The sequence below is a fragment of the Perna viridis genome, chromosome 4, assembly GCF_037379345.1.
Source record: "Perna viridis isolate PV_CMFRI_1.1 ecotype Kerala chromosome 4, ASM3737934v1, whole genome shotgun sequence".
NCBI lineage: Eukaryota > Metazoa > Mollusca > Bivalvia > Mytilida > Mytilidae > Perna > Perna viridis.
The window spans coordinates 28,032,869-28,060,643 of record NC_142448.1 but is presented as its reverse complement, the minus strand read 5'-3'; the positions used below and the strand labels follow the sequence as shown (position 1 = coordinate 28,060,643).

Sequence of the window (27,775 nt, the reverse complement as noted above, 5' to 3'; positions counted from 1 at the left end):
AGTGTTTGTTAGAAAGACTAATACAGTTATAAATAATCCTAGTAAAACAATTAGAAAACTAAATTTTGATGACAATGTTTTGGTTAGTAAAAGTAAAATCGAAATAGAATGACCTCTATAAAGGGTATCAACATTACATTGTTTTACAATTGTTTCTTTATTAGTGTCGTCAATATTCCAAAATTCTAATGCAATAATTATGTAACAAGGCTTTCCATTGGCTTTACTTAAGCGTATAAATCTGAATCAACCTGTCGGAGGCAATTCATAAAATACCGTGATCAAGATTTTCGTTCAAAGCAAGAATATTTGTGAATTATCATATAATTTTTTTCTCTTCCAAAATGCCTTCTTAAATAACATATTAACCACGATTACTAAACCGAAAGGGAAATTCCAAATCTCGCTATTTTGAAACAAACTATTTTCTTTGTGATGGAATTTAGAAGGCGTTTAAGGTGCTGTCAATGTTGATCAACGAGGACTCTGCTGGTGTATGAATGAAAGACAAAATTTAACACTTAACATCTCAGTTAGGAGAATTGCATTATAATATAAATAATCGTTTTGTATTTAAAGCCTTGCAGTCGTCCATCTGTAGGTTTACTGGCGCAAATATCCATTTACCTGGATTCGCTGAGCATCGCTCAGGTAAACTCAATTTGCAACAGAAAATTACAGATGGCCGTCCGCAAAGCTTCAAATACAAAACAGATATCTCTTAAATATATGAAATGATTTAACGGTATAGAAAACATATGAAATAGTAATACAAGTGTTGACGTAAAAAGTATAAGTCACTTAAATGTATAGCACGCCAAAAAAACTATGAAATACAATGTTTAACGGAAATACACTATCCATGGCTTTGTTCGCGTGTTTACAGGAAACCACACCAGGGAAGTTAAATTTACGACATATATATGCTAACAAAATATATGAAATGTAACTTTAGCAGTAGAAGGATATTCAATTTTAAGATACTTGGTGTATCATTCAAGGAAATCTCAAATTCAGATTTTGTTATGATCAATGTGTTTTCTTTCGAAAGAGAAAAGCCAGTTTTTATAGTTTTTATACTTGTTTCATTATAATTCGTTAAAATACTTTTCACTTAAATATATCAACAATGAAAGTAATATCATCAAAATATTCATATTATGAACAAAAAATATTATAAGCTTTTTAAAGTGGCAGTTCGTACAAATCTAGGGCAGAAAATAATTAATGTATGTCAGAAACCCACCAAGTTAACTGTATTTCTCATTCAGAAACAGTTACATATCACACACCAGTTTCAGTTTGACATTTGAATGTTGCATTTTTAAGATAGAATTACACAGAGTGTACAAGAAACTGGCGTTTTGGAAAAGTTATCGTTCTTGATTTGTTTTAATTTATGTTGGAGGTTATTTTATACTTTTCTTTAAAATATATTTCTGTATACAGGATGGACTTTTGGACGTAAAAATACGGTGTATTTTGTCGCAAAAGCGTCGCGTGTTAGCTGGGGTTTAATTCGCCTTGAATCAGTTAACCATTTAAAGAGAGCAAATTTTATATGGATTGGTACTGTAAGTGTATCAGTGCTATATAAACACTTGAAATATTGTTTTCGATTTAATTTCCGTCCGAAAAAAAAATAAGCCGGAAGAAAATTGGATGTGTTACCGCGTTATATATGTCGTTGACAATGAATGCTATTAAGATTCTCATGTATTTGCTTTCGTGGTCTTTAGGTAAGTGATTAGATATGTTAGAATGTACAAATCCATTCAATTAGTAATTATCTTTGTTTTGTTGTTAAATGACAAAATGAATATATATATATATATATATATATATATATATATATATATATATATATATATATATATATATATTCATTTTGTCATTTAACAACAAAACCAAGATAATTACTAATTGAATAGATATATATATATATAAGCATATTTCATAAATAACCTTATATAATAAAAACTAGTCACAGTCAGTAATGGGGTAAGTGTAACTGTAATATTTAATCAGTTGTAATCGATTATCTTTTTTTTTCAATTAATCATTGTGATCATGTGAATCTAAAATCCGAATACAGGTAATTTAATTAAATCCATTACTTTTCAGAAATATCATGTAAAACTTTTTCATTACTTTCTGATACAAAAAAAAGAAATAAATCTCAAATTATGTCTTTGAAAAATCATAAAGTTGTGTTTCTTGTAACTAGTTATGTAGTTAAGCCTGTCCCAATTTTTAACAACGAAAGAGAAAATATTGTGGTGAAAACAATATTCTTATGAACACTTAGGGATTTCACTAATGATATATTGTCCTTTAACCCATTCAAGTACATTTTAGTTGAAAAAACATTTTATCATCTTAGACAATTTTTTCCCTCAATTTGGTCTTATATATGTTATGCAAATATAAGGAACTTATTACATGTATAGGTTTTGATTTTTTTTAAATTCGTATGCAATAAAGTAGAACCCACTGTATGTCACACATTATGAATAAAAAGTGAAGAGTATTGAAAAAGTTTGTGAGAACTTCCAAAAAACAGATCAGATGTTATGTTCACTTTACCATTGTAAACAATTAATCAATTACTTTCAGAAATGGTGTTACCATTATTTGTTTTAATGCTACCTTTGGTAAAGTTATTGTAATTTAATCAATTTCATTGCAAGCAATAGGAACTATCTCTGATTGAGGCAGGGTTTGTTTTCTCCTTTAAAATATGGATAGTCTCATTTCAACCAAGTGAAATCGCCTTATTTCAACTCTTTGTTTATCTGAGATTTCCCGTTGCGATGGGTCATTGTGTGCTGTGTATCATTTTCTATAAATCTTGATTGGTCGAAAACGACGTTGTGACGTTTCTTACGTTGTTGCCCGACACCATTGTCGACGTCATAGATGAAAGATAACTTGAATTTCCACAATGCCTGATGCCTATGTTAAACGGCCAAGATATTCCTAATACATAATAAAACAATGGTTTTATAACTCGTGAAAGTTGAATATCGCAAAATAATAACTCTAGTTTTTTTTTATTCAACATCATAAAATACAAGTTTTGAACAATCATAGTAATTTTGAAATAGATCCTGCATTCCCGTCGTCCAGAAAAAAAACAATAATAACCATCCTAAATTCTAATTGAAATCTGTGTCCGAAGCCAATTACACACATCGCTTCCGATGAATAGACCAAGATCTGTTGATTTACATGAACAATAAATAAACAAATTGAAACAATTGAAAATTAAATAAGTTTTTAATTAAATAATGCTACTCATATAGTATCGCGGTAGAAGTTGGATGTCATTACTACAGACGTTTTATTGTGGTCATCATTTACTCGTGGATTGTTACGGTGCATCTATCTGCACCATGAAAACTGATTTGTTCAACTGGTTATAGTTTCACCCTCTTTCGTCTACTACTGACTTGACTTTCTATGTGCAACTCGGCGGTTGTTTCTAGAATAGCAGAGAACGCTTATCCTACCAGTGCACAAGGTCCATGCTCCCAGTTTTTAGTGGAATACGGGTTGCTCATTTACTTTTTTACTTAGTAAGTATTATTTTGGTTATTTCATGTTCTTTGTTGTATTGTCAGTTGTCCATATCTGGTCTTTGTCCATGGATAACATTCTTTTTATTTCTGCTAGAATTTTGGTTCCCTTGATTGTTCAATCTAATGTATTAGAAAATATGACAATATTTTTACTAAGCAACTTTGAAGAAATGGCGAGATTTAGATAATAAGCAAAGTTCCGATCCGTTGTGTAATCTGGTTAGGCACTGTGACGTTATTTGCATCAATTGGTCAGCAGTTCAAACTTTCAATACTTCTCAACTATATGATATTTTGATTCAAAATTTATTCTTAATTAGTACTGAAACCCACTGTGAAATTAAATAATGAGTGCTGATGTTTCTAACACCTTTTGAGCAAGTTAAAAGTGTAAATCATCCCAAACCAGTTAATTACTTTCGTATAATCTATTTGCATATTAAAGTCATTCCTAAAACAATGCCAAAAAATTAAAATATTAGATAATTAATAAATGTAAATTAATGTTGGAATAAGTTTATTCAACAGGTTGTTTAGCCAGCAAGGATATCGATAGAGATTTGTTGAAGAAAAATCAGTCTTGCACAACACAAAGAGTTACATGTAATAAAACTCAAGTGACGACAATGACGACAAAGTTTGTTTATAAAGGTACATGTATGGATATTTTTAAAACAGTAAAACTGTAAGAGACAGAAGACAATACGGATGCTAAAAAATACATATTTTATTCGAGTGTAAACAGCAGTATGTCCAATCTTTACTTAATTTTAAATTAATCATATTGCTATGCATAATCAGTGGAAAGAAATATTACACAATTAATCACATTTGAAATTAGTTCAAAAAGGTGTGAGGCCCTTTGTTACAATGAAAATGAAGAAACTGAATATAAATTACACAAATGTACAAACTGAGAACTCTCCGAACCAAAAGTTCATTTGAGCTATTTTCATTACTTTGCGTCCTTCGTCTCCTTTTTTGTGATTTCTTGTCTTTAAATACTTTTCTTTACTTACCAACTTCGGTCACCAGCATCCTTGGATATCCACATAGTAGACATGTGTCAGTTATGTATTTAAAGCATGAAACATGGTCACAATTGCAATTTTTAGATCGCAAGGGTCAAGTCACCAATTGCAATTTTTAGATCGCAAGGGTCAAGTCACCAATTGCAATTTTTAGATCGCAAGGGTCAAGTCACCAATTACTAGATATATCTCAAAAAGATATAAGAAAATAAATATGATATCCTTGTTGTTTAGCGTGAAGAATATTTAAACAGTCTATATAAGGTCGAGGTTGTATGAGGCCTCCTTATTGGTGTCATTGCCCACTAAATGTACAAAACTAACAATTGTGATCTTTTAAGTCTATAACTTGAAAATCGTAATACATATAGATTTAATATTGTTTAGCTGCATAGTGTGATCTCTGTTTTCGATATTTAAATTAACTGTGTCTTTAAACAATCAACAATCCCAGATTCAGTGATATCATATATCGCATCTACCCTACAGAACTCATGATACAGGATATTACAGACAATATTAACTTAACCTCATATCTTGGCCTACTTTGGAGATTGATAGATATTATCCTTTAAATAATGCATACAAAATTGCTATTGGATTATGTCGCAGGATGACTCCTTGTTAGACACATGTATATTGCCCTTGTAGGTCGAACACTGGTGTTTTCCAATTTTTGGCCAATATTTTGAAAATCATAACTAAGAGAAAAAATCCTACGAAAGATGAAATGATCTTTAAAATAAGGCCAACAAAATCTCTGTTTAGTCAAATATTTTACCCTTGAAAAGCAAAACATTGCGTTTTTTAGTTATTTCGCCATTTTTTGAGAAAAAAAAATAATTTCAGTAATGATATTTCGAATGATGAAGGGATCCTTTAGATTAGACCTATGAAAGATTCAACTGCGATTTGGCAAGGAAACTCCTATCTGGAATTAATGTCATTGAAAAAAACAAAGGATATTTTTGCAATATTGGCTTATATAATAAGACCTTTAGAGAAAGGGACTATTTTCCTATTCATGACATCAAATATTCATAAGGTGCTGTAAATAGTTTTGATAATCGATACTGGTCCTATTGGTGAGAAACATAGTGAAATTTTGCGGCAATGAATTTGCATACGAGCGAGTTATTACACCTACTTTAGCTTAAATGTATCTCTTAAATGGTGAATAATGTCGAATTTTAATTTAAAATTCATAACAATACATGTATTCAATCTGCATGTTAACAAGTATATTGTGGTGTTTCACCATATCTGTTTCCGTTACTTTTCTATTATGTTACAAATATCAACCTAATATACAATAGATAGTAGGATGTAGCTTGAATATAATGTTAATACTTATCTCAATGGTTTCTAGGTTCGATATTTATGGGCATATAAGGCTGTTTCACAAGGAGTTTTTTTACTGTTTGATACTAAATACAAAATACAAAAACACCACTCATGTCATCGATACTGCGGTACATTAACCAGCATATACAGCATTAAACAAAATACATAGTAAGATCTGAATCCAAATATAAAATGTAAACAAGATGTAGTTAAATGGACAATTTCTAACAAGTGATACATAGGAGATGCAGCCTCAATGTTTTACCGCTTTTAATTTCAAAATACTGAGAACATATGAAAAATGCATTTGTTATTTGTAAGATTAAATTGTTTTCTTGTAAACATAAATGCAAGGAATCGGGGGAAACGAAACAAAAGAAAATATTATACTATTCGAATTTATATTGACAGGTTGTTACTATGAGAATAAACATACATCAAATTTGATGAATGAACGTCATTACAATTTAACAGTTGAGGATTTCTCGACAGTAACATGTTTCTCCTGTTGCAAGAAAGACGATTTCGTCGGATTACAGGTACCTGTGTTTACCTTAGAAGAAGAAAAAAATCATGTTATATAAAGTACTAAGAAATAATATTCATGTGGAAAAAAAATATAATCTTGAAAGTTTAATTGCAATTGGGAAAACCAAATGATTAGTTTATAGCATTGTATACCCGATCGGTTTCAAATCTTCAATCATCTCACTGTTTGTTTTAAGAAAATCGATGATACGGTAAATACACTTTTACCATACCACTCCTAATAGAGGAGCAATACAGTGATCGGGTTTCCTGCCTGTTCGTCTGTCATCATATATTCATTCATCACATTATCGTATTCATAACTTTCCCAAACCCTTTGATGTATTTAAAAAAACTCTCTAGTAAGTATTTATGTGCAATGTTATTTTTTATAGTTTTATACCGCTAGTTGGACTCTTATGAAATTTACAAAGTGTTTATTAATTACTGTCAATTTTGTGCCTGCTATATGTATTTTTATTTCATATCTGATCAGATTTGAGATTTTATCTGCTTATTATGGACTCGTCCCTCTTACTAGTATTAAACGAACAGTAGTTGGTAAAATTTTGCTACTTGATGCATTGCTATGAAATTTTTTGTTAGGTTGATAAGGTGTAATTGGAATATGTCTATACTGATATGAGAAGACATCAGTGCTCACTCGCTCTAAACTTAGTTTTCTATCTCGAAAGCTGGTATTTTTCTCTATTAAATAATTAACAACCAGATAACTTTTACAAACACGCTCCTTTTTATATGTGTTGTTCCATGAATACTGAATTGTGTCATGTTGAAACTATCATCTTACCAATAAATCGTATTAATGCACAGCGTAATATTTTTATGCATGTCTGTCTTCAGTACCTTGGTGATAAAGACCTTTACATTTTGAAGTGTTTTTGTATATCAAAAGCAACAAAACAAGCAATGTTTCCTGTTGGTGCAGAATGTGGATCCCAATATTCAGTTAGCCATGATGATTACAATCTGTTCAAATACGTTTATGTGTATGGACATCTAAAAACAGGTGAGTTATAGGACAAACTATATTAAGTACATATAGTTCATGTGGATTTAAAAAATGAAATTGTGAATGTCTCTAACGTGTCTTGTTTTAAGGTTTAAGAGACAAAATATGTGTTAGATGTCGTATAATATCTAACAGGATCGTTCATATGACTTAATTTTCTAATGTTCTGTGTGAAGTAAAATTAATTGATTGCATGCACTTTTTTTCATTTCTAACTATTCCTTGTGGTTTTGTAAGTTTGTTTCTAAACAAAAAGAATACATATATCTGGGTGTAATACTTAAAGAGTAATCAAGGGAAAAAAGATTGTAGCGGTAATGCCAAAAAATGCAATCCAGGGACAAAGACCATACTTGAAAAACAGACACACAACAAAGAACATAAAAATACCCATACTCGATACCATCAGAGGTTGTCCTATTCAGTTACATCATGTACTAATGTTCGCGTTCTAGATTTACTTACGATGAAGTATCATTCGGTTAACGAAAGCTATATTATATAGCCTAGTTGGTCGAGTGGTCTAGAGCGTTGGACTTGGAGCAGGCGTTGTTGCCATAGATGTCAGATAATAGAAGGGATTCGAATCCCGCTGAGGAAGCGACCAAATTTGCATAGCAAATTTGGGAACTCGCATCGATTCAAGATTTTAGGTGTAGTTTAGACTTGCTTATATATATGATGACGTAAGCATGAAAGGGTTTGAAAAATTCCCAACGATGTTAGATTAGTCAAAGTTGCGAAGCAAATATTTGGTTGTTCCCTCGGCGAGACTCGAACACGTACTTCTGTGACCTTTATGGCAATTTTGGGAATTTTTCAGACCTTTCTATATATATATCTCAGTTGGCCTAGTGGTGTTGAGCGTAGGACTTAGTGTAGCCGGTGTTACTATATATGTCAGGTAATAGAAGGAATTCGAATCCCACTGAGTAAGCGACCATATTTGCATCGCTTACCCAAGGTTGTCTGAGGTTCTACAATCTTGCGTGTTTTATTCGTTTTCTTAGTTCGAGTTTGTTTCCGATTTTATATTTGAATTGAAATGACCTACATTTTACAGTTGATCATGACGTATAAATGGTCACGACCCTGTAAATATTGGTTTATTTAAAATAATCATTGACTATAAATAAAATGTAAGAAATAATCTATCAATTTCGTCTATTTCCCACTGGCTGGAAAATGTTTTCCATGACAGAAAAATTTACGTTTTTTCGTTGAAGGAAAAACATTATTACAGATAGTTTTGTGCAGAATTATGCAAACTACAACTATTTCATTATTGCACGACAACATCTCTTAAGAATCATATTTTAAAATAGTTGAGTCACTACTCCAACGTGTTTGTTTATACACTATTCTAGACATGAAAAATGTATGGCATACTTTCAAATAGGAGAGAAGGCAAAACAGGCACGAATTATATTCTACAATCTTGGATTTTAAAACACTATTTTAATATGTTAAGCAAAAAATCTGTATTTTATGAATGTTCATGGTTTATGGTGACTAGAATTTTGCAATATTCATTTTTATGTCAGAATCAGTATATTATAAATGGTTATTGGTATAATCTTACACAATGGATGAAAAGATTCTTTGTGCATTTTGAATGAATTTCGACTACAAAGAATTGTAAAACACATCCTTTAATCACCAGTAGTGTCTGATGCCTAGCATTGGGACATAGTTAACGTAATATAACCTTCGTGGAAATACATAATTCTCATTTTAATTTTTCTTATTTGCAATCAAGGTATTCAGACAGATTCGAGACAGAGTACAATTGAGGCGAAAGAGTCCACAACTTTAGCAGATAAATTAAATGATACCAGCAAACGTAAGTCTGAATGAATGAAATACTTAGTATTAGCACAAGATTAAAAGAAAATATTCACATTCGACTGGCAAAGGGTACATTATTCACTAAATGCAACAATCTATGAGGCTTAACATAATAATTTAGAATATTAAATACATGTAATTAGACAGATAAAGACAGGTATGTATCAAATTGAATCTAACATATATATATATATGAACACCATTTTTCACAGGGATAAGAGTCTGTTGCATGGTAGAAAATACATTCTATGAAAGAGGAACATATTTTAAATGTGAACGTAATGAGAATACAACCATGAACAGATCAGTGGATATAATAGGTATTTATCTTATAAATGATTGCTCATTTATTTCATATTAGTTAATATAGACAGGATTTCTGAAAACGTATATACATGTGCAATTTTCATAACGAAAATATGTTATTGAACCTCGTTTCAAAAACTGTCAACTAAATGAAGGCTACGAACAAAATTACCAAACTGATCAAATCGAGGCAGAGTCAAAATGAAAGACCGTAAATTAAATAGCAATATCAGGGTAACAACCTGAACGTTGGCAACCACAGCAATGGTCCTGGCGTGGTACATGCAGGCATTCAAAATGAGTTGTGGATTTAACCAGGTTTCATAGCGCGATACACGTCCCAATTCCATTACGGTTAATTATTTCCGAAATATTTGCGACAAAATTCGGCAACATAAAATAGGCACCAGCCAAAATCGATAAAATCAGTAGTCAAAACAGTATTAATGATAAGAACGATAGATAAGTGAAAATAAATAGAACTTACTCAAAATAAAACATGTAAATCCAAACCACGAATTTCAAAATAAGCCTTGAATTTTGATACACAAGTAAAACATACAGAAAATTAATTTGTAGACATTATGATAATCTATCATTTACATGTATAATCTGATTGACAGAGACAGAATATCTTCAATAAGATATGAATACTGGGAAAATAACTTTTATGCAGGGTTTTAGACGTTTTTTTATAACCTTGGTCCAAATCCTGTCTCTGAGGCAACGGTGGCGTCTTTTAAAAAATCAGAATAGTCAGCTACTAGCTCTGACATACCATATCAACTAAGAATTATAAACGCCATATGCAAAGGAAGCTGGTATATTACTGCACAAAATGGTCTTGTTTGTCATATATTTTTGTACTGAGATGATTACAGACCTCTAATTCGAGGTGAAGGACTAATCATTCAATACAAACAGTTGTTTCCTTTTTAAAAGTGGAAATAATCTGTATATTGAAATAAAACAATCTGTATATTATTATCAGTGGATGTAATTTATATTGTACTAGTAATTTTAGTTTAATGTTTGACTTTCTACCTTTCCGTTCATTTGAATATCTTAAATCTTTAACTAAAGCCACAACAAAGGCCAAAAACTCATTAACATCAAAACAGACCAAGACAACTAAATCAGTGCCGACGTCCGATGCGACAAGTACTTACTTGAGTCCAACCTCAACAGAATATGTTTTGACAAAAGATGGTTTTGATTTACAATTTACACTAGGTATGAATATATTCATATATGTTAACTCACATGTTTTTAAATATATTTATCTATTTTATTTTAGTGTATTATTTTAAAATTACATTCTATATCTTTCTTATAGTTACGTTTTTCCTAATCTTTCTTTTTGACCAAATTTAAATTACTACATGTAATGAAAAAGTTTTCACTTTGTTGACCAATGCAGGTCTTTTCTGTTCCATGAATGATGCCATTGTCTTACTTTCCTTACTTGTAACTTGTAAAAGCAAAAGATGATACCTTGTTTTATTTGACGTTTTTTAGACTTTTTACTTCCTATGTTTTAATTGTCTGTGCTGTCGTGAATTAAGATAATTTATGTCAATTTATACTACTGGTATATAGGGGATTGGAAATGGGCATTACCTTACTACATGTCTTTGTATTTTTCATCTCTTTCGATCACACTACATTTATTTCTACTTTTTCCTTGTATATTGTCTTAATGCATTTTATTTATTCAAGGTTTATCGACAATTTGTTCAGTTGTTGTCCTGCTTGCCGTGATGTCTATTTGTATGTCACGACTTAGACGGTATGTTAATTTCTTCAGTGAGAGAACGTGATCAGAATGACTATATACTTACAACCTAGGCAAAGACCATTTTATTCTCGAGGATAGGGGAACATAGATTTCATGCTTAATAAGATTTTTTTTTTCGCTTGCTATTTTTTTTTTCTTTCAACAACAACCATTTTCATTTGAAAATCTACATTGTTAAGTAATGAGAAATATATTGAATCATATTTTTGTTTTGTCTATGGATGAGTAAAAAATTAAATTTGGCTCAAATTTGGAATAAATATTTTTTTTCAAAATAATCTCTCCCTCTGTATAGGAATGGACGGTGCCTTAGTATGTGTAGTTTGATAATAAGTTTCTATCCTGCTAAATCAATGTGTCGTGACTAGTATCGTTTGCTGCATTTATGTACATGTACATTTTTGTCTGCATTTTGTTATGCCACACCCACTACTATGAAGCCTGGGAATCTAAAAACATTATGTGAAACAAAATGAAATCAACTCTGCGGGGCACAATAGGGATAAGTTATAGTTAAGCAAACACTAACTATATTTGAAAATAACTTTATCGCTTTTTTTTATTGCAGTATGAAAATATTGTAAAAAGTTTCTTAAAAAGCAGTCCACCTAAGAATCAAGCGGTGGGTGATTTATCGATGTCAGACATTTGACTTGCAATATGTAGGGTTTAATGGAAAAACAAGAATTAATATAAAAAAATGAAAAATGTTTTCACCGTAACCATAGGAACGACCATTCCTTAGCAACCACCAATTTTGGGCCTAAAAACACAAAAAACATCACAATTTGAATGTATTTTTTTATATCTAATAGTGGAATAAAAAAACTACATAATTTTATTAATAAACTATGTCTTAGGAAAAACAATTTACAATAAAGTACAAAGCAAATTAATTGGTTTAGATCTGGTTACCATAGCAATCAAAATTCTTAATTTTGGACAATTTGAAATGTACGAAAATAGGCTATGTTCAGACCCGTTTTGCTAACAAGAGCAAGTAGATATTAATTCAATGTATGCATGGATGTGTAGTAAATGCTCTCCAATGAAACATATCAATCATAAAATATGTCGCATGTCTTTGTTTTTTGCTCATCTAGACCCAAAATCACCCCCTGTAAGGACTTTTCTTCTTCTTAACATTTTTCATACAAACTTAACCATAACTTTTTTGCCTTTTTACTAAGATATCTGACATTTGGTATGTGGGTATTTCACGCCAAGGTTGAGTGTCATGTACCAAGGTGGGTGACTTTTGAACATGACCTTTGATCTTATGGTCAAATGACCTACACAATTTTGGCTTAAGTTAATGACTGATTTCATGCAATATTTCACCTCACAGTATGTCGTAAATGTAAAGAATCACTTGCCCTTCATCACTTGATTGTGTGTAACTCCAGTAGCAGTACTATTCTTTGACATCTGTTCTGGAATATGTGTTCTCTAAATTTCAAAATGGGAAGAACTCTGAGCTTAAATGATTATACCCCACGCAATGCAGCTGCGCAGGGTATAATGTGTTTGACCCTTCCGTCTGACCGTCAGTCCATCTTAAGTTTTCCGGACATTTTTTAAACAATTGCAGGTATTGAAATATTTTTTGGTTAATAAGTTCACCATGATAAACAAAAGGTCAAGTTAACTTTTCGATAATTTTTACCGAAATTACAGGCTTTGTACTTACCAAAATTCACAGAAATAATCGGTTTCCTGACATTTGCAGATATTGACATGATTTTTATTATAAATTAACAGTGGTAAGTTACAATACAAGTTTGTGTTTTGTTTCACTCCGATGATTTTACCGAAATTACGTGCCTTGAACTTTGCAAAATTTACAGAAATAATCGTTAAAGAACTTTTTTCGCTTGCAGATAATGACATGATAAGTTCACAATGATATGTTACAGGTCAAGTTTACAATTTGTTCCAATAGATGATATTTAATTTAGATAAATTAAAAGTTAAATTAATGAAAGAGTAATCAAGGGAACCAGCGGTAATCAAAAGAATGTAATCCAAGGACAAAGACCAGACATGGAAAACAGACATACACAACAAAGAACATAAAGTAACTAAAATCATTGAACGTCTGACGTTTTAAACTAACATTCTGAGTAACAGAATTTTGTTAGAAGAGGTTGGTTTTCTCGTCGTATATTTAAGCTGGGACGAAGGTCAGTGTGACCTATTGTCATCACTTTGTGTTCGTTGTAGTTGTCTGTTGTCATAGCTGACTTTTTCATAAATCTTTTTTAAATTTTATTTTGTTGAATCAGCATCCAAACGAAGTCTGCAACCTATATTTTACATTTCATTGACTACTAAAGTTTACTTCTGATCTCATATATGGACAATAATAAGTAGAAAGATCATGTAAACTTGTTGACTATAAATTAAAGTAGTTCGCATTTTACAATTATGCAATATATTCTTAAATGCCACGACAAGATGAAATGTATAATTTTAGGTTACCCATGTTTGGTTCTCACATAGTTTCTAGACAGCTACAGGTAGTAGATGTAGGGTAACAGGCCAGTAAACAAACATCTGTTATATTAGCTCTCCTTGCCAAAGGCCAAGTAAGCTTATGCCATCATTATTGGCGTCCCTCCTCATCGACAAATTTTCGAAATTCTCCTCCTCCAGATAATTTTGCTCAAAATGACTGTTGGGATTTATGATCCGTGAAAAAAAACATAGCCGCCCTTACTAGAAATTGAACATAGGTGTCTAAAGGCTTTTTTTAAATAACTCAAAATAACCGTTGCCTTTAGCGTAATTCTGGCAGGGGATAATATTGTCCAGGAATAAGAGAAGACTTATGCCGAAATTTTGCAAACGATATTTACAATTGATGTAGGAGTTATGACCCCTATAAAAGTTTTTTTGGCATTCCTCGTATGTACAACTTTGAAAATATTCTCCTCAAAAACAATTGTTCTGTATGGTATTCCACACAAAATAAATGTTCTTGATCCATGACAAAAACATAACCCCTGTTACTAGAATAGAACACATGGGTCAGAAAGCAATATTTTGAAAACAACTAAAAGGTTGTTGCCCTTTTCTGGAGGATTATATAGTTCAGCATCGTAAGATTGACCAATACCAACATTTTCGAAACGATTCGTCTACTAATGTAGGAATTATGTCTCCTGAAACAATTCTTATTTGTTCCACATGTACATATGCAATTTTGAAAATCTTCTCTAAAACCAATTAAGATCAGTTAATGGAAATAAAGCATATTGATTCTGTAGTCTATTGTGCTCGAAATGACTTGTGTTTTTAATCCATTAAAATGTGTATGGCTGCCTATACTAAAAATGGAACATAGGGGTCAGAAGAGTTTTTGTTTTTAAATAATTCAAAAACTGTTGCCTTCATCAAAATTCTGGTTCAGGTCATAAAATGCTATTAAAAGCATTTCCTGCATTTGACTATTCAGTTAATTTTAACTTAGCCTGTCTCATTGCCAATTTTTTTCTGATAAGCAAACGGTAAACCAGGTGAACGATTCAGGCTCTCTGAAGCTTCTAGTTATCCATTTATAATGTTTCTATAATATATTGGAAAATTTAACGTTGATTTTCCAATTGTTCTTCTCTAAATTTCTGGCACAAAATTCCATGTTGAGTAAGTCACAGTATTGTGACATTATGTTAAAACAAAAAAAATATAAAACATTTTGAAATTTCTGTAAACAAGAACCTACATGTTCATGTTTACAAGAATAATCATGGGAACCAAGATTCTAGCGGAAATCAAAAGAATGTAATCCTGGGATATTTTGATAAGAAGATGTGCATTTCAGTAAAACAGGAGTTAAAAATGAAAATGGGATATAATGTCAAGAGTTGATCAACAAAAACAAGAGATATTATTCTTGGGTCTGATTGAATTCTCTCAAAATACAGAAATTAATAAAAACAATTTAGTATCAGTCATATCTGTCCTCATTAACACTCATCAAGTCAAACGTTCATATGTTATTTGACCATGAGGTCAAAGGTCAAGTTCAAATGTCAACCAATCTAGTACGAGGCGCCTCGCCTTGAGAAAACATAACCCCATACAAATATCGGATGTCTAAGTAAAAAGACAAAAGAAAATTATAGCCCGGACAAAATTTTGTATGATATTTGGCCAAAATTTTGTATGTCATTTGACCTTGGAGTCAAAGGCCAAGGTCAAAAGTCATACAATCTAGAACATTACACTCTATCTTGATGTGATTTGATTAAATGTCAAACAGGTCAGATATCTAAGTAAAAACCCAAAAAGTAATGTCACAGACAAAATTGTGTGTCATATTTTGCCAAAATTTGTTTGTTATTTAACCTTGAGGTTAAAGGTCAAGGTCAAAGGTCACCTACTCTGGTGCGTGACACTCTGCCCCGAGAGGATATACCAACATACCAAATATTAGATGTCTAGGTCAAATGACAAAAAAGTTATGGTCTGGACAAAGTTTGTATGAAAAGAGTTAAGAAAAAAAAAAGTCTTTATGGGGGTGATTTAAGGTCCAAATGAGCAAGAAATAAAGATATGCTTCATATTTTTATTTTTGATATGTTTCAGAGGAGAACATCTACTACACATCCATGCATACATTTAATTAATATCTTCTTGCTCTTGTTAGCAAAACAGGTCTGAACATAGCCTATTTTTGTATATTTCAAATTGTCAAAAATCAAGAATTTTGGTTGCTATAGTAACCAGATCTAAGCCAACAAGATTGCTTTGTACTTTATTGTAAATTGTTTTCCATAAGACACACTTCATTAATATAATTATTTAGTTAGGTAAATTTCCACCATTAAATATAAAAAAGTACATTAAAATTGTGACATTTTTGTGATTATTAGGCCCTAAATTGGTGGTTGCTAAGGAGTGGTTGTTGCTATGGTAACGGGGAAAACATTTTTCATTTGTTCATTTTATTCATTGTTTTTTTATATATCCAACTGCTTTAAAATCAATTTGGATAAAATATCTGACATAAATCAATCACTTTCAGTGAAAATTGTATGATTCTTAGGCGGACTGCTATTTGATAACTCTACCATCTTCCATTTACGCTAAATAAAAAAAAACTTCAGAATTGTTTCAGTCCAGAACTAAATGTTTGTTTTTAATTACTTTTTTGAACTTTGGGACTTTAAAGATAACATTAATATAAGCATTAATTCAATATTTAAATTCCAGCGTAGGAAAGTATTCCTTTCATACACCCAAAGCTGTAGAAAATGAAACGCTGACGGACAGCAACCACACTAAACAGTCATCACAACTTACATTCAAAGAAAGTTATAGTTATCCAAAAGATACACTATTTCACCCAAACAAAGATGACGAAAGTAATCTAGACATTTATTCTCGACCGAAATTCTCTGATGAAAGTGAATATCATCACCTCGATTTCACACTCCGTTCAGACAATAATAAGACATTTGTGTCAGATGGTGAGTATGCCAGACCAAGAGCTGACACTGTTAGTGTATTTTATCAAACTTGGAATGCTGGGACTTCAAGGATAAACAAACTATTCTCACAATTCAGAAGCAGCATATATGATAGTGCAGGGAGTGTAAGAAATTCAATTTTCAAACGAGAGGTGGGTCATGGAAACCAATTACAATCTGAAAACATTTATGCTGATGATTGGCGAGTCCAAAATTTGAACAAACCCGATACCACGGAAAAATATATAAAAGGAGACAGGAACGATATTGATATTGAAATAGACACACTAGAACCAAACAAATATCATGACTTAGAACAGGAAAGGAGTACTCGAAATAAACATGGTGGACTTCCCCTGAAAGGCTGAATGTAAAGTGTGATGAAATGTATAGTGAACCAATTAATAATAGAATATCTTTTCGACATAGGCTCAGTATGCTGACAAGTAAAACTTTCAAAATGCCTGTTGTCTTTGAACTAGATCCTATACGTAATTCTAGCAGCAGTTCGAAAATGAGAACAAGTTCAAACAAATACAGTGGCGCTGAACAAATTTGTGAAAATGATGAAAGTCTATGTTAATGAAATGAAATATTGTTTTTAGGGTTTGAATAGTCGTGATCACTTTTTATAAGAGAACAGTTATTTGATATTCATAGAATGTATATAGAATATGAAGAATAGAAATTAAAATAAAAGGTATATCTTTATTTAGTGGGCAGTTGTTCCAATACCATGCAGGTGAGAATACCAGTGAAATAAGCGAAGGAATCAAACAACTAAAAAAAGTATCAAGACTTATCATAACTCTCATTCCGTTTGGTCATATATTCATGTTCTTATACTATTTTAGATAATTGATCACGAAATATCTTGTTCTAAGATTTTCATATATATGTATAGTACCATTTATCCATTCGTAGTGGGGGGGGGTTATAATAACGTAAATTATTGATTTATATCAATAGTCAGTAGTCCTTTTCAGTAGCCTTTTTATATTTCATATATCAAAAAATTATTTCGCTATTTCGATTTTCGTAGAAAACAGCATTATTTGATCAACATCGAAAATAAAGACTGCTCTAAGATTATCTGTCAACGGTACTAACAAGATACCCCCCATCCCCCAAAAAAATAAAAAAAATAAAAAGAATCAGAAAAAAAGTGGAATCACAATACGATCATTCTTCTGTAGAAATTGATAAAATTTAACTTGATTAAAAAGGACTATCTGCTAGAATTTCTTTTTAAATTAGCTTTTTGAAAAGAATGTACAGGTTAAATATCGGGAGAAATAGAAGCTTAGACAGCATGATAAAAGAATTAAACTGTATATTTCAGTCTTTTTATAGTCTTTTTTAGTCTTTTGTATGACAAAATACAGACAAAATGTCATCTCGTCGTGGTATAGGCAATTATGCCTGAGTGGAGCTATACATAATGAGACTTGTAAAGTTTATAAAATAGTTACTTTCTTGTATTATTTCGCACAGTGCGTCCGTCACCAGGATGTCGTCAGTATGACAGAATATACATGCATTTACTTTTTTACATTTATATTCTGTTTGGTAATGGTCAAGCTCGCTTTCAGTATCTTACTTTGTTTTATTGCGCCTGATATCTTGACCTACGATAAGAGGTCAACAAAGGGAAAATACACAATAAACAGACATACACAACAAAGAACATGAAGTAACTAAAATCATACATACAAAGTAACAAAAGCAAATGAGCAACTCGGACTCCACTAAAAACTGGGAGCATGGACCAGATGCACTGGTAAGGTAAGCGTCCTCTGCTTTTCTAGAAACACCAGTGAAGTCACTATTTTAAAGTTTTACGGACGACATTATGAACTCATTAACTGTTATGGAGTGCCAAGACAACATATTTGTTCACGATATCGTAAGGTTTTCATCTTTTGTTCGACATGCACATCATGTGAGTAACTCCACATTTGTTTCTGAAAAAAGCAGGGGACCGACACACCTGATTCATACTCCCAGATGTTGGTGGATGTCCGAGTTTCTCATTAAAGTATTATTTAAATAATGTATATATTTTCAGTTGATAAATGATGGTTATGGTGTTTTTTCTGTGTTATTGGTCTAGTGTTCGTCCCCGAATCATGAGTGCCATGGTTCTTCTTTCAATAATGATCTCTTTGCCTTTCGTTTCATTAGTTTAAACATATTTATTCAGAGAAATACACATATCATATAATACAAAACAATTTATATATCTGACAGGATCTGGAAACAGGCCTCAAGGTCTTTACAGGTATATCTCCTGCAATATTGACAAAAAATATAATACAAATATTGCATGCACTTAATAACATATACTGTTAACAATTTGTTGAAAAGGAAATGGTGAAGAGTTTAGTTCGGAAAAAAAATGAAATTAATCACGTTGCAAGTCGGTTGATGAATCTCTTACTCTTAAGAATAAATTTCTGCACCGTGATAAACACTTGCTTATTTTGATCATCGGTCATCTGATCAGAACCAAAAAGTAAATTATCGGTATTTAACATAACTGGTAAATTTAGGGAAAATAGTATCTCATTGCGAAGTTCTCGATATCTATCACAATGTAATAAGAAATGAGAGATTGATTCACTTCTGCCGCAAGCGCAATTCTGTGAATCCACTAGGTTGCGAAAAAAAAAACAGTCTTTAAACATGTTTAAAGATTTGGAATCGTGTATACAATGAGGCAATTTATTCCATAATTTAATGGCGGACGGTGTAGCCGAGCGGCGGAGATTAAAAAGGTCGTCTAATTAAACAGTTTAAATTACCTAAAAGTCACATGGAATTTTATTGTTTTAGATAGTTAATTGATTATTCAACTGTCACGCATAATGTCGTAAAGTATCAAAAGTGGTCCCTTTAGGAATTTAGATACCATTTAAGTATAACACCTTAACGACCCCACGTACGATTCGACAAAGATTTTATGAAAAGTCTATATTTTGAAATCGTTTTTTATTCAAAACCTGTCAATACACACATCGGACTATCGTCTCGTTAATTTGTGAAAGGAACACGTACAGAATTGAATACATGTACACCTGTCGAAAGTTGTGTAAATTTATAGTGTTTGTTTTAAATCCTTTTCACCTCGCTTCAATTAATTAAAGGCTTATTGAAAGTGATTTTTTACGATTAAAGCAAAAGCAACGATGCGTGATTCAAAATAAAACAATGATTTTTAAATAATTCATGAAGTGAAATATTTTTATGAAAGTGCTGCGATTTGTCATAATGTGATTCCAAGTATTTTACAAACTTTTCCCGAATCCGATTTGATTTTACTTTCAAGGTCAAATTTTGCGATTTTGTAATTGCTCTTTGAAGTCAGTTGGTTGTTACAGTTACAAGTTTACACGCATTTTTTCATTCGCTTGATTTGTTTTCATAGTTCCGTATTGTTTTCCGGGTTGTTTTAGGTTAAAGACCACCAATTCAACCATCTTATTTTAAAAATTTAAACAGTTTCTGAAAGGAAAAACATTTCTGTACATTTTATAGGTGCATTTTGCTTCTTGTGATGTGAAGCCTAATCTCCATAATGATTTTTAAATATACCCCTATCTTGTGAAAACACTGGGATTTCCCATGCTATTTATAGACCCTTCACTTCCGGTGACCAGTACTGCACTGCAAGTCTGCTAACCCCACATGCCATTCTGATGATTGTGAGCTGACATATGTAGAATCATGCTGATATATAGTCATCTGCAGGTTAAAGTTAAGGTAAAGTCCAGAGAAGCCATTGAATATTGTGAAATTAGCATAGAAGCCTATGGGAAGTGGAATTAGTGGTTTTTAGCCTTAAGTTGAAGCCATGGCAAAATGAAAAGTTTCTTGAAATAGCTTTAAACTACTTGAAGATCTTGTTAACTTTGCCATGAGAGGAATACACTACAAAAATCCTTCAAAATATGCATTTTTTTAAGTTATAGGTCCAAATTATGGAAAATTGGTCTTTTTGGCTGATTTTGATGTCCTATCTTGTAAAAAGTGTAGAAAATTTAGTAAAAATATCAAATATTAAACTTTGAGGGCTATATTTACCTAAATATGGTAGTAATAAGCACTTGAAATCAAGTTTTGTGTAGATTTGAGCAAAAATTAGGTTAGAAATGAGGAAAAACTCACTTTCATTACTGCGGTTAAGGCCATATAAGCATTCCCCTATGGCAACATGGAAAATCCATTATTGAGCACTTTTTTTGCTTTAGGTGCCCTTTACTGGTCATGTTTTAATGTGAAAACACTGTATTTACAAATTTAAAGCCAAATATATCACCTTTTGTGAAAATTTAAAGATTTAGGATTTTTGACATGTGATCAAGAAAAAGGGGGAGGCATGTCAGAAATAAATTTTTAAAAATAGACCAATTTCTCAGAAAATGATTACTTTTAAAACTATTTCTTCATTAATATTGTTAAAAAACAAGTTGTGATTGATATTTTTTATTTGAAAAGTCAGAAAAAGTTCTTTGCAAATATTTAATGCATTTCAGTATGGTAGAATATTTTCACTTTTTTGCTCGCACAACTTGGTTACCCTATATTTAAAAATCAAATATTTAAAAAAGTGCTTGTCACATTTCACTGAAACTTTGCAAATGCATTCAGTATGTGTGTAGGAAGATACCTGTATAGTTATTTATTTTTTCTAAGACAAAAAGTGACCCTTTATTAAGATGAAGCCATGGCAAAATGAAAAGTTTCTTGAAATAGCTTTAAACTACTTGAAGATCTTGTTAACTTTGCCATGAGAGGAATACACTACAAAAATCCTTCAAAATATGCATTTTTTTAAGTTATAGGTCCAAATTATGGAAAATTGGTCTTTTTGGCTGATTTTGATGTCCTATCTTGTAAAAAGTGTAGAAAATTTAGTAAAAATATCAAATATTAAACTTTGAGGGCTATATTTACCTAAATATGGTAGTAATAAGCACTTGAAATCAAGTTTTGTGTAGATTTGAGCAAAAATTAGGTTAGAAATGAGGAAAAACTCACTTTCATTACTGCGGTTAAGGCCATATAAGCATTCCCCTATGGCAACATGGAAAATCCATTATTGAGCACTTTTTTTGCTTTAGGTGCCCTTTACTGGTCATGTTTTAATGTGAAAACACTGTATTTACAAATTTAAAGCCAAATATATCACCTTTTGTGAAAATTTAAAGATTTAGGATTTTTGACATGTGATCAAGAAAAAGGGGGAGGCATGTCAGAAATAAATTTTTAAAAATAGACCAATTTCTCAGAAAATGATTACTTTTAAAACTATTTCTTCATTAATATTGTTAAAAAACAAGTTGTGATTGATATTTTTTATTTGAAAAGTCAGAAAAAGTTCTTCGCAAATATTTAATGCATTTCAGTATGGTAGAATATTTTCACTTTTTTGCTCGCACAACTTGGTTACCCTATATTTAAAAATCCAATATTTAAAAAAGTGCTTGTCACATTTCACTGAAACTTTGCAAATGCATTCAGTATGTGTGTAGGAAGATACCTGTATAGTTATTTATTTTTTCTAAGACAAAAAGTGACCCTTTAGGTTACAGACCACCAATTCAACCAATGAGCATTTGGAACGTACGCAAAAATAGTCCTACGCAGAAATTACCCCTGTTCCTCATAGTGCTGTGAAAAAAGTTCTCATCTTATTTTAAAAATTTAAACAGTTTCTGAAAGGAAAAACATTTCTGTACATTTTATAGGTGCATTTTGCTTCTTGTGATGTGAAGCCTAATCTCCATAATGATTTTTAAATATACCCCTATCTTGTGAAAACACTGGGATTTCCCATGCTATTTATAGACCCTTCACTTCCGGTGACCAGTACTGCACTGCAAGTCTGCTAACCCCACATGCCATTCTGAGGATTGTGAGCTGACATATGTAGAATCATGCTGATATATAGTCATCTGCAGGTTAAAGTTAAGGTAAAGTCCAGAGAAGCCATTGAATATTGTGAAATTAGCATAGAAGCCTATGGGAAGTGGAATTAGTGGTTTTTAGCCTTAAGTTGAAGCCATGGCAAAATGAAAAGTTTCTTGAAATAGCTTTAAACTACTTGAAGATCTTGTTAACTTTGCCATGAGAGGAATACACTACAAAAATCCTTCAAAATATGCATTTTTTTAAGTTATAGGTCCAAATTATGGAAAATTGGTCTTTTTGGCTGATTTTGATGTCCTATCTTGTAAAAAGTGTAGAAAATTTAGTAAAAATATCAAATATTAAACTTTGAGGGCTATATTTACCTAAATATGGTAGTAATAAGCACTTGAAATCAAGTTTTGTGTAGATTTGAGCAAAAATTAGGTTAGAAATGAGGAAAAACTCACTTTCATTACTGCGGTTAAGGCCATATAAGCATTCCCCTATGGCAACATGGAAAATCCATTATTGAGCACTTTTTTTGCTTTAGGTGCCCTTTACTGGTCATGTTTTAATGTGAAAACACTGTATTTACAAATTTAAAGCCAAATATATCACCTTTTGTGAAAATTTAAAGATTTAGGATTTTTGACATGTGATCAAGAAAAAGGGGGAGGCATGTCAGAAATAAATTTTTAAAAATAGACCAATTTCTCAGAAAATGATTACTTTTAAAACTATTTCTTCATTAATATTGTTAAAAAACAAGTTGTGATTGATATTTTTTATTTGAAAAGTCAGAAAAAGTTCTTTGCAAATATTTAATGCATTTCAGTATGGTAGAATATTTTCACTTTTTTGCTCGCACAACTTGGTTACCCTATATTTAAAAATCCAATATTTAAAAAAGTGCTTGTCACATTTCACTGAAACTTTGCAAATGCATTCAGTATGTGTGTAGGAAGATACCTGTATAGTTATTTATTTTTTCTAAGACAAAAAGTGACCCTTTAGGTTACAGACCACCAATTCAACCAATGAGCATTTGGAACGTACGCAAAAATAGTCCTACGCAGAAATTACCCCTGTTCCTCATAGTGCTGTGAAAAAAGTTCTCATCTTATTTTAAAAATTTAAACAGTTTCTGAAAGGAAAAACATTTCTGTACATTTTATAGGTGCATTTTGCTTCTTGTGATGTGAAGCCTAATCTCCATAATGATTTTTAAATATACCCCTATCTTGTGAAAACACTGGGATTTCCCATGCTATTTATAGACCCTTCACTTCCGGTGACCAGTACTGCACTGCAAGTCTGCTAACCCCACATGCCATTCTGAGGATTGTGAGCTGACATATGTAGAATCATGCTGATATATAGTCATCTGCAGGTTAAAGTTAAGGTAAAGTCCAGAGAAGCCATTGAATATTGTGAAATTAGCATAGAAGCCTATGGGAAGTGGAATTAGTGGTTTTTAGCCTTAAGTTGAAGCCATGGCAAAATGAAAAGTTTCTTGAAATAGCTTTAAACTACTTGAAGATCTTGTTAACTTTGCCATGAGAGGAATACACTACAAAAATCCTTCAAAATATGCATTTTTTTAAGTTATAGGTCCAAATTATGGAAAATTGGTCTTTTTGGCTGATTTTGATGTCCTATCTTGTAAAAAGTGTAGAAAATTTAGTAAAAATATCAAATATTAAACTTTGAGGGCTATATTTACCTAAATATGGTAGTAATAAGCACTTGAAATCAAGTTTTGTGTAGATTTGAGCAAAAATTAGGTTAGAAATGAGGAAAAACTCACTTTCATTACTGCGGTTAAGGCCATATAAGCATTCCCCTATGGCAACATGGAAAATCCATTATTGAGCACTTTTTTTGCTTTAGGTGCCCTTTACTGGTCATGTTTTAATGTGAAAACACTGTATTTACAAATTTAAAGCCAAATATATCACCTTTTGTGAAAATTTAAAGATTTAGGATTTTTGACATGTGATCAAGAAAAAGGGGGAGGCATGTCAGAAATAAATTTTTAAAAATAGACCAATTTCTCAGAAAATGATTACTTTTAAAACTATTTCTTCATTAATATTGTTAAAAAACAAGTTGTGATTGATATTTTTTATTTGAAAAGTCAGAAAAAGTTCTTTGCAAATATTTAATGCATTTCAGTATGGTAGAATATTTTCACTTTTTTGCTCGCACAACTTGGTTACCCTATATTTAAAAATCCAATATTTAAAAAAGTGCTTGTCACATTTCACTGAAACTTTGCAAATGCATTCAGTATGTGTGTAGGAAGATACCTGTATAGTTATTTATTTTTTCTAAGACAAAAAGTGACCCTTTAGGTTACAGACCACCAATTCAACCAATGAGCATTTGGAACGTACGCAAAAATAGTCCTACGCAGAAATTACCCCTGTTCCTCATAGTGCTGTGAAAAAAGTTCTCATCTTATTTTAAAAATTTAAACAGTTTCTGAAAGGAAAAACATTTCTGTACATTTTATAGGTGCATTTTGCTTCTTGTGATGTGAAGCCTAATCTCCATAATGATTTTTAAATATACCCCTATCTTGTGAAAACACTGGGATTTCCCATGCTATTTATAGACCCTTCACTTCCGGTGACCAGTACTGCACTGCAAGTCTGCTAACCCCACATGCCATTCTGAGGATTGTGAGCTGACATATGTAGAATCATGCTGATATATAGTCATCTGCAGGTTAAATTTAAGGTAAAGTCCAGAGAAGCCATTGAATATTGTGAAATTAGCATAGAAGCCTATGGGAAGTGGAATTAGTGGTTTTTAGCCTTAAGTTGTAATTTGGCGATTATTAATGTTGTTGTTCGGTGTGTTTGTATATTTGGTGCGTTTGATTAGTACATTAATATTGATGAACAGTTTTGATACCGATGCGAAACAAACGCATTTTGCGATTAATTTTGACAAATGTGTTATTTGAAAAGACGAAACTGATAAGAAACTTTGAAAGCATCAAAACCTGGACGTGATAGTTTGTTTCGTTCATCTGCTTTACGCAGATTCCTTGCATTTTATGCTCTTGTAGATTTTAAGGAGTCCGATGTGTCCTCAAAGCCATTCATAGTGCAGTACCACCTCCAATGTTTCATTGCTTTATATGTAAGAGGAAAACTCACAAAAATATAAAACATTACACAAACTGCTTTCTGATGAGAGAATGAATGGTCTTGAGGTGGTTGCTTTACGGTTCATTGATAAATGTTGTTCAGGATTTCCAATAAATCCTTACTTGGTAATGCTGATTATCATTCTGCTTGTCTGACTACCTATTTGACGGTAAAGGCTTAAGCAGAACCTTTGGTATTCATTATAATTTTGTCTTCCGTCTTAAAGCGGTGGTCATCTTGAAATGGCGGCCATGTTGGATTTCTTAGTATGTCATTGCGCAACTTCAAATAGTAGCCGATTTGTGTCAGTGAGTGCAAAATTTGGTTCCATTCTGTATAGCCACTTCTGAAAATACTCTCGAACAAAAGTTCTGGAGAAAGAAGAAAAAATTATAAGAAAAGAAAGGAACAAAACCAATATAGTCCTTCACTTCGTTTGGGGAACATAATAACAAGTATTTTGATAAGCATGTAAGTGACACCAGCATACTTGTGAAAATTACTACAACTCCTCTTTTTAAGCATGATAACTTGGAAATTTACAAAAATGAAATGGTTTCATTGCGCAGTGAATAGTGAGCTAGAGTCATATTTCAGTTTTTTTTATCACAAATTATTTGAAAAAAATATTTGATTATTTTGTAAATAACAATAGAACTATTATATATATAATGGGTGTTTTAAAATTTGCTTTAAAAGTGCAACTTTAAAGATTAAAGTACAATAATGAAAATGCACCTGATCTGCCTTAAGCGGTTTAAGGTCTCCAAATTTAGGATAAATCTTTCCTAAATGTATATGCCATGAATGCGGTAAAAATTGAAACCAATGTCTAGGCCATTTATAAAAGACAAACTTTTATGTACAAAATCAGCCTTTTGTAAGGGGATTTAGTGTTAGACATAAGTATGCGTCATTATTACGTCATTATCAGTTTACAATTGTTGATTCCGTCGTGCATAGATCGATATATATTCCGTATGATCAGATTCTGTGTGTATTTTTAATCTTTTATGTTAATAAATAGAAGCTAAGACAAATTATGTAAAATTTTACATTTCAGGGTCTTTTCCCCGTTAAGAACTATTCTCTGTCTCCTGCCTGTGAGATAATTTTAACTCAATTCAATAAATTGCCAGAAATTCCATATTTTTACAGCTTGAATAATAACCCCTTAAGCCAAACACGATCAAAAGCTTTGCTAATATCGCAAAATACTACACGAACTTCCTTCTCGCTATCTAATGCCCTACCAAACTCATTTGTAATATAAACAAGTTGGTTAACTGCTGAGTCACCACGAGTGAAGCCCGACTGGTAAAGAGTAATAACATTCTGATCTAAAAGAAAATGGTGTATATATTTATAAACACAGCGTTCAATACATTTTGAAATGATGCAAAGCAGGGAACTTTACTAGGATTCCCATTTTTGAAAACGGGGCTTACATGTGCTTGTTTGCAATTATTCGGAAACTAAGCAATCGATAATCGATATATTAAACAAACTGCATAATGGGTACTTAAACTCTAATGACGCTTCTTTTAGAATCCTGGCGCTGATCAAATCAGGACCAGTTGCTTTGATAGTATCGAAACATTTCAAAATATCTCCAACGCCTTTCTTTTCATTCTTTCATCGAATACGTAACCCTGTTTTTTTCTTATATTACTTTATATTTTTCGAAACTTTTTTAAACCCTCAAACTTTAACGTTTTTTGTGTGTAGTTGTACTGGGAAGATTTAATGAAATATCATTTT

At 31.6% G+C, this 27,775-nt stretch overlaps 1 protein-coding gene across 2 annotated transcripts; it reads left to right on the top strand.

Annotated features, from left to right (window-relative positions):
• Positions 1–888: 888 nt before the first annotated feature.
• Positions 889–17,654, top strand: LOC148619594 (uncharacterized). Of its 2 annotated transcripts, none has more exons than XM_088579684.1 (9): positions 889–1,739; positions 4,110–4,232; positions 6,368–6,495; positions 7,349–7,514; positions 9,277–9,360; positions 9,578–9,685; positions 10,755–10,904; positions 11,391–11,460; positions 16,687–17,654. In XM_088579684.1, the coding sequence occupies exons 1-9, from the start codon at positions 1,682–1,684 to the stop codon at positions 17,309–17,311; spliced, it is 1,512 nt and encodes a 503-aa protein (XP_088435810.1). In that variant the 5' UTR covers positions 889–1,681; the 3' UTR covers positions 17,312–17,654. The 2 variants fall into 2 exon arrangements, with proteins under 2 accessions (XP_088435810.1, XP_088435809.1); XM_088579683.1 differs by having other exon boundaries at positions 4,098–4,232.
• Positions 17,655–27,775: the final 10,121 nt, after the last annotated feature.